At 36.0% G+C, this 8,602-nt stretch overlaps 1 protein-coding gene across 1 annotated transcript; it reads left to right on the top strand.

Moving 5' to 3' along the window:
- The first annotated feature begins 4,785 nt into the window (after nucleotides 1-4,785).
- On the top strand, nucleotides 4,786-5,761 carry LOC112520980 (endochitinase EP3-like). The gene is made up of 2 exons (XM_025129602.1): nucleotides 4,786-5,080; nucleotides 5,231-5,761. Exons 1-2 carry the CDS (start codon nucleotides 4,795-4,797, stop codon nucleotides 5,635-5,637), a joined length of 693 nt encoding a protein of 230 aa, XP_024985370.1. The 5' UTR covers nucleotides 4,786-4,794; the 3' UTR covers nucleotides 5,638-5,761.
- Nucleotides 5,762-8,602: the final 2,841 nt, after the last annotated feature.

Consider the following 8,602-nt stretch of genomic DNA (forward strand, 5'->3'; position numbering starts at 1 on the left):
TTAGCCCATCATTGCTCGGTTTCTTCTCTCGAAGGATGTAAGGACTGAAAAATAAATAACTGAGACGGAAAAGTAAATTGCAGATAATAAATTACAGAAAGTAAATTACAGGAAATGGAAATACTGGAATTTAAAGTACTGGAAATTAAATGACAGAAATGTAAATGACTGAAAGTAAAGTACTGGAAATTAAATGACAGAAATGTAAATGACTGGAAATTAAATGACTGAAATGTAAATGACTGAAATATAAATGACTGAAATATAAAGACTGAAATATAAATACTGAAATATAAAGACTGAAATATAAATACTGAAATATAAAGACTGAAATATAAATACTGAAATATAAAGACTGAAATATAAAGACTGAAATATAAATACTGAAATATAAATTATTAATAACTAAATAATATTAATTAATATTAATCTAATCATAATAATGAAAGAAAGTACATGATGGGATGACATATAGTACTTTGATGGAATGAGCAGGTGACATAAGAAAACCTTGGAAAATTGAGTTGACTTTTGAAGAAAACTTGCAAACTAAGTAACGAAACTTGCAAGTTTCGTTACAAAGACCGAAAGATTACTTGCAAACTCGTAAAATAGATTATTTAGTCTACGTAAATAAGCTATGAGCCACAAAGGATGAAATCCGATGTAGAGCAACAACGATCGACTATTTCGTAACTCGTAAAAGATAAGAAAACGTAACGTAACTTGAAACAGAAATGAGATGAAGATTAAAGACGAGTACTTAAATTAAAACTTGAGAATGAAAGCACAACTACAAAAGTTGGTTCTTGAAAAGTCAAACAACGTAAACCGAAAGCTTAGAACCAAAAGCAATATTCTAGAGAGCAATTATCACTAATATCACAAGTGTTAAATGATAGAAAGTATGAAAAAGTGTTTTAAAATAAGCCTTAAGCCTTCTTCATATAGGCTAAGGAAGATCACAAAGTGGGTGCCAATTAATAAGACAAAAACTTCTTCAAAACTGGGCTTTGACCGGGCCCAAGGTCATTGACCACGCCTCCTCTATGGATCAGCCCATTTCTCCACAACCCAAACATATTTTCAGCTCTCGGACAGGTACTATAGGACCTTGCCACTCTTGGTCCTGTAGGATTGCCATAGGACTGGGCTCAAAAATCATCAAAAACCTGTAAAAACAGGGAATTAACATTAGATATACTATATAACTACTAATATGTGAAAAAGACATAAAAAGACTCAATTAAGACACTAATGGGCAAATAAAACAAAGGAAAATGGTTAAKAAAATGATGTAATAAGGTTAATGAAATAACACTTATCACCTCCCCCGACCCTACTCAAACAATTCCTCCAGCTAATTTCCAAAGGGCAACCACCACATCTACCCCTGGCGATCAAAGCCAAAGGGGTATTGAATAAGGACGACCCAGTCCAATCCCAACCAAAGCCAGCCATCCAGAGGCCATTCTTCGGGTCACTGGAGATGAATCAGCCGAGGAAGCCCATATTCCATCACCCCTCTCTCAACAGAGAGGTGATGAAGAAATAAGAGCCCCTTCGCCTCAAGGCTCGACACAACCAATCACACACTCAGAAGCATGTGTTGCTTCTGACATTGAAACACCCCACGATCGTTCAGAGCGATCTTCTTTTCCTGCACATCCCCCTTCGATATTTGATCTACCGAAGGGGACACACATTCACTTCACTTACCCGTCCTCTGAAGCCGAGGAAGAGGAAGCCGATGTAACAACATCACGAGATAGCTCCTCACTTTAGGGCTATCAGGGACATGATAGAAGTCATTCTAGGCCCACATTTTCACAAGGCCATGATGGCGCCTCAGGAGCAGAGGCCAAACCTACAGCATCTGTTGCTACAGGGGCTACCCCCATTGCAGATCTGGTCACAAAGGCTGAGTTCCAAGCCTTTGTCGATTCAGTTCTACGGTCCTTGGAAGACCTTAAACTCATCATTCAAGGGATTGTTGACAACCCACCCTCAACCGATAACACCGACCTTCAACAATCCCTTGCTATCCTTCAACGCCACCTCTCCCAACTTGAAACCCAAACCTGAGACAATACAACACGTCTACAAATGCTCCAACAAACCATCACCCAACACCACAACACCGCATCCTCCCTTGCCACCCAAAGAAACCAAATATTCATCCACTCCATCGCCACCCTCACGGCCCAAGTTTTTAACCTCGTTTGAAAGAAACAAAAAATACCCTTTTTATTCACAAATTATTTTAACACACTTTCATCGGACACAACCATCTGGAAACCACTTTTATTAAAGAAAATTCTGATCAACAATAAATCTTCATCGGACAACACTGTCTGATACAGGTTCTTTTAACCTTTAAATCTCTAGAAAATAAACCCATATTAATTGTACAAATTTATCAACAGTTCCACACAAAATATGAACCCTTAACAAGTTTAAAGACTGAATATTTAAAACAAAAAAAACTCACCTTTATAAACACAATAGAAATAGCAGCAGAAACTGCTTCAACTTCAAACTCAAAATTCCATCTTCTAACTTTTAAAGAAGAAAACTTTCACACTTTCTCTCACTGATTTCTTTCTCAAGATTGAATATAACTCTTCTCAAATGGAAACCTTCTTTTCATATTCAAATCAAAGGCAGTTTGAAAGAAAAAATATAAAATATTCTTCTTCTTATCTTATCTTAAAAAGAGGCGGTTTGAAGGAAATAATATAAAACTCTTTTCCTCTTACTCTACGCATATGCATACACACACCTCTTAAATTTGCATAATTATAATTTATGCACACACATGCATCACCACAAAACCATAAAGGACAATTATGCATATATATATATATATACATGCATATTCTGAAACTTTAATCAATATAAATCATGCAAACACATATGCATATCAATAATCCCATCCATGCATATTTTCACATAATCAAATAATCACGTAAGGATTACCTCAAGTGCTTATCCAAAAACCCGATTATCACAATGGATTTCAATTCCATCTGTTTTGTGAAGGAATGGTTAAATCCACAAATGAAGAAATTTTTGGAACTCAATTCCATTCCACTATGAGCCAGACGCATGATTGGAAATTGGTCAATGGAATTGAACATTCTAATTCCATCGGAATCTAAGGAACCAAACACCCCCTTAGGGATATGGCCCAGTCTAGTGCAGAGCCCGACGCCTCTCCCCTGATGATGCATCTCTTTGGGAGTAGATGTTGGAGGATATAAGAAGGTTAATCTTTTTTGTTTCGAGACCTCTCCATATCCCTGCTATGAGAGATCATCTATTACTAGATCAACAACGGAGATATATTGGTTATATATTTATGTATCATGTCAGTACTTTTCATTGCCAACAGACTATTGATTTTTATCAAATATTGAATATTACAGGTAGCTGAGTTGCGAGCGAAGATGGATGAATGGAGGAACACAATTGGGTCGAGGTAGAGACTGAATGAAAGAGTAGGCAGATTTGGAGGCCCAACAGGCTAGGTAAGCTGCCCCCTTAGCCGAGCAGATCAAGTTATCAGAGCATTATACTACTTTTATGCAGTAGTAAGAATACACTCTCCCCCTCCCAGCCCTCCCTTTAGTGAGATTGTTATGTAACTCCCGTACATTATTTTGAATTGGATGAATTTGGTATTTTAAATTCTATGAATTGGTTATCTTTAATTTGTTAGACAGTTTCAGATTGTTATTTTTAATTTATGGGAAGATTTTGCATAAAATAAATAGGAAATACATAATTTTTTTTAAATTAGCAAAAATCAACGGTGAAAAACCATCGTTAAAGTAGGTGGGTCCGTCGCTAAATTGTTTCCTCACTGATACATTGGTAAACAAGGCCCTCACGAAGCCGTAGCTAATAATTTTCGTCGTTGATTTGTCGCTAATAGTAGTCCATTCGCTAATTCGTAGTTGATCCCTCGCTGATATCCATCACTGATAGCGTCACCTACCACTTCTTGACCTACAGACTATTAGCGATGGATCAGTGACAAATTTCAACATTAGCGACAGATTAACAACGACTCAAACAAACTGGTTTATGTGTTCAGAAGGTAACCAGTTACCTCTAAATGATATGCCATAAAGAAAGCTTAGATAGTATCCATGTCATTTATAAAGTTTGTTCCATACCCAGAAATATATGATAAAGCATTTGATATAAACTCTTAAAGTTATATTATAACATCGACTGAGATAAAAAATAAAATGAAATATTAAAATCACGATGTATCTCGCTGCATTGCACGAGTACGCTTCTAGTTCCTAAAAAAAAATCCACCCTTGCATAGAAAGATTTCTAGATCTTTGGTGATCCTTATACGTTAGATCCGATCTTTTTCCCGATATTTTAGTAAATATATTCCCACCAATGAACTAAAAATTATGCTTGTTTTTTTGTTTAAAGAGTTGATAAGCTTGATAGCTTATTCAAAATTCCTGATTTATAGTTCAGTTTTCAAATAATAACCACAAATTATGTTTGTTTTTTGTGTAAACAGTTTGATAATACATGGAATACCATCACATCAGTCTTCAAAAAAAAAAACTCCTTACGTCTTGTTCTAGAATGGGGACTTTTTCAAACTTTTTATTTTTCTCCAAGTCAAGTAAATCTTTGAAAAGTCAAGTTAGATACCAAGACCCAAGTTAAAGCAAACGACACCGTTCTTCCATACCCTCCTACACTTTTCACACACTATAAATTCACCTCCACAGTCCCACTGATTGAATCATACAAACCACCATGAAAACTTACTCCATCCTCATCGTTGCCGGTCTACTTTTCAACGGGATTCTCCACATTGCCGCCCAGACGAATGACGTATCTATCGCTAGTATCGTGACAGACGCTTTCTTCAATGGAATCGTGGACCAATCGGATGGCGGTTGTGAAGGAAGAGGGTTTTATTCACGTGCCACTTTCCTTGAAGCCGTGGGAAACTATCCCCAATTTGGTAGGGTCGGTTCCGAAGAAGATTCGAGGCGGGAGATCGCAGCATTCTTCGCCCATGTCACTCATGAAACCGGACGTAAGATCCAACTTCCACTTTCTTTAGTTATTTAATTTGATCATGAAAGTTAACAAAAATTGAAATTGATCTAAATTATGTTGTTATTACTTGCATTTAACCCGTAGGAAATGATTACCTAATTAATCTTTTATTTTTATGCACGAACAGATTTTTGCTTCATCAATGAAATAAATGGAGCTTCCCAAACTTATTGTGACGTAAATTTTCCTCAATACCCATGTAACCCTAGCAAAAGTTACTACGGGCGAGGTCCGCTCCAACTGACATGGAATTACAACTACGCTCAAGCGGGGAGTAGCATTGGGTTTGACGGACTGAACAATCCTGAAATCGTGGCCACGGATCCACTCATCTCTTTTCGTAGTGCATTATGGTATTGGACAACCGCTGTTCAATCAGTCATAGGCCAAGGGTTTGGAGCGACTATCCGAGCCATCAATGGACCGCGCGAATGCGATGGTGTCAATCCGGACACAGTTAGTGCTCGTGTTCAGTACTTCACCGAGTACTGTAACCAACTTGGCGTTTCACCGGGCGATAATCTTCGATGTTAGATTATGTGAAAATGTGATTTTCTAGCCTTGGATACAATATTGAATAACTTTGTTTATCCTATCAGACACTTGAAATATGTATACGTATTTGTTTTGGTATGATACAGTTGTTCCATTTGTATCAGTATTATGCAGATTAAAAAAATCCAAAGGAAAATTAATACTCTTCTATTAACCTTCTAAGAGGCTGTACTCTACCAGTAATTTGGATACCAGCTCCGCCAATAACCAATAAACCTTTTGTTAAACAGTGTCATATCCAGGTTAATAAAAAAAAAACAGCGTCATAGTAACCCGATTCGAGATGGGTGGTCTCCGGAGAAAATAACGAGAGAGGAAGAAGACTTGACAATGTTCAGATATCATTTCAAATTGTATAGTACTGGAGGTACAATAATATATATGCAATTCTAGTTAAAACAAACCCTACGGTTAAAAGAAAATGGTTAAACTCAAGCTACGAGTATTCTAAGAACTAGGAATAGATGCATGCATGCATGCATGCAAGGAAATGGCAAAAATTAATGAACTTCTCCATAACTGATTCTAGCAGCTAACAATAATAAGGACCAAGTCTTCAGAAAGCAACGTCCAGAGGTTTGTATCAGGAAGTCTTAGAGGCAAGTTCATTAATCATTAGGCTTCTTCTTTAATTAAATTAAATTAGATAACTAAAATTATAAATAAATAAAAATTCACTTTTACAGATATCAAAAATATGAGAAAACCGCATACTATAAAAATATAATAAAATATTTGAAAAAAACTCTTATGCCGTGTTTGTTTTTACAAAAAAAACACTTAATATCTTCTTATGTCTGAATTGGTGAGACCTTAGGGTATTAAGTGTGTTTGTTTTCTTTTTCCAATTAAGAACTTAAAAGCTCTGAAAAGCTCTGAATTATTTAGACATAACCTAAACACTGAAAACCTCTTATTGCATCGCCTACCTGGTCTCTCTCAAGCTCTCCATCGTTGCATCTTCTACCGTCTTCTCTCAAGCTCTCCATCTCTCTCTCAAGCTCTCGATCTCTCCCTCAAGCTCTCGCCTACCGTCTTCTACCTCTCGATCTCTCGATTTAAGGTATCCATCTCGATCTCTCAAGCTCTCTATCTCTCGATTTTGTTTCTCCTTGCTTGGTTAATTTCTTTTTGACTGGTTCATTAAAGGGTTTAGGGTTTACAGTTTACCTCCTATAAGGGGTTTTTGTATGTGAAGCCCACGGTTGAAATCCTGTAAGGGGTTTTTTTTATGTGAAGTCTATTAATAGCATTTGAAAAGAAGAGTCAATAGTGATATTAATGGCTTCTGTCTTGCTTAATGGATTTCTCATAGTTGATTGCACATGCAACCATTTTGTTTGGTAAGAGACTATGATCCAACCACGCACTACAATGATCTAATAGATTGTGTTCTTAAGGTCCATTGAAAACAAGAAACCAAGGGCAAGCACACACACCTGGTAGACAGAAAAATCAGTATGTTTCACTGCAGAATAAAACAAAAACAACTAATTAGTGCATAAGAAGGCATATAAAATAACATGTTGTAGACAGAACTTTTGAGTTAAGCTATAGTTGTTGTAGTAACAGAACTGGTGAGAGCATAGACTTGAGCTTATTAAATTTGTTCAATTCAATAACAATCACAAATACAAAAAGACACATACCTGCAAACAAGAAGTTAAATAGTTGAAAACCATGGCATATCATATGGATAAAGTGGTATTTAAATATTAAACATATTCCATCTCATGCACTTGCATGAGATGGATAAATTACTATTTAAAAACTAAACATAAATCATGATAGACATTCATCCATCTTTGCATTCACTTCTTAGCTCCACAAAACACATATAGGTGATTAGGTGTCATGTGCAGTACTAGTCCTACAGAGAAATCCATAACCAGGACTTAGGAGCTTAATGACATATGTTGCAGACACTACAATTTGAGAAATAGTGTAATACTTTACATGACATAACCGATAGTGATGACCTTGAAACTCCAATACTTTACATCCCGAAATCGATCAACTTTCAYGATTCCACATCCAGTATSTTAAATTACAGTTATCAAAGTGAAGTAACTGTGATAAGATCAATTTGTCCTTCACCTTATAGAGAAATTAGGAAGTGGGTTTTTGATGTCATTAAGAATGGAATCCTTAGGCTTCAGCAGATCTATGTTAGATACAGAAGCAGACGCTTTCTCACCACTTAAAAGTGTTGCTCAATTTTATTTACAAGATGACATGCTTTTTGGTTGAGTTGGTTAACTGTGATTATGAAAAAAGACAACATTTTTTGCTGTGGTGTTCATGAAATCCACCTACCTTCAAAAAATTTAAACTAATTTGACATTGCAGTTAGGTAATTCATATCCTTGCTTCTAGTTCAATCTTTTGTTCTTATTTGTCATGGTGGGAAGCTGTTTTTACTGCAACAGCTTCCCTAGCATTACCCTTCAATAGTCGCTTATCTTGATTTACTTGTAACGACAGGTCTTTTGGTTCCAAAGCTCAGCTCAAGAATAAACAGGCAAGCTGTTGGAGTAGTAGGGTGCCCCACAATGTATTCTTACATTCTGCTTTGGTGCAATTGAGGAAAATTGACCGCAAAAAGAAAGGGAGGGTCCAAGAAGCAATTAATTACTACATGATCGAGTCTTCGATCACCCTTTTTGTTTATTTTATGATCAATTTATTTGTGACTACCGTCTTTGCCAAGGAATTTTATGGTATCAAGCAAGTCGATAATATAGGCCTTGTAAATGTTGGGAGTATCTTGAACAATTAATGCAAAATGAATATTGATACTAGTCTCAACAGTTTGTCAGTTTACAAAAACAAACAGTTTTATTGATTTATATTTCAGATTTCAGACGTAAAAACAAACAGTCTGACTGATTCAAATTTCAGATTTCATATGTAAAAACAAACAGTATGACTGATTCAGATTTCA

The sequence above is a fragment of the Cynara cardunculus genome (genome assembly GCF_001531365.2).
Source record: "Cynara cardunculus var. scolymus isolate 2C chromosome LG 1, CcrdV1, whole genome shotgun sequence".
NCBI classification, from domain to species: Eukaryota; Viridiplantae; Streptophyta; class Magnoliopsida; order Asterales; family Asteraceae; genus Cynara; species Cynara cardunculus.

Excerpts from the sequence above, each read along its gene's own strand:
- LOC112520980 (XM_025129602.1), top strand. The coding sequence starts at position 4,795 with ATGAAAACTTACTCCATCCTCATCGTTGCCGGTCTACTTTTCAACGGG. Across the intron at positions 5,081-5,230 it reads TGTCACTCATGAAACCGGAC|ATTTTTGCTTCATCAATGAA; the intron begins GTAAGATCCAAC and ends ATGCACGAACAG.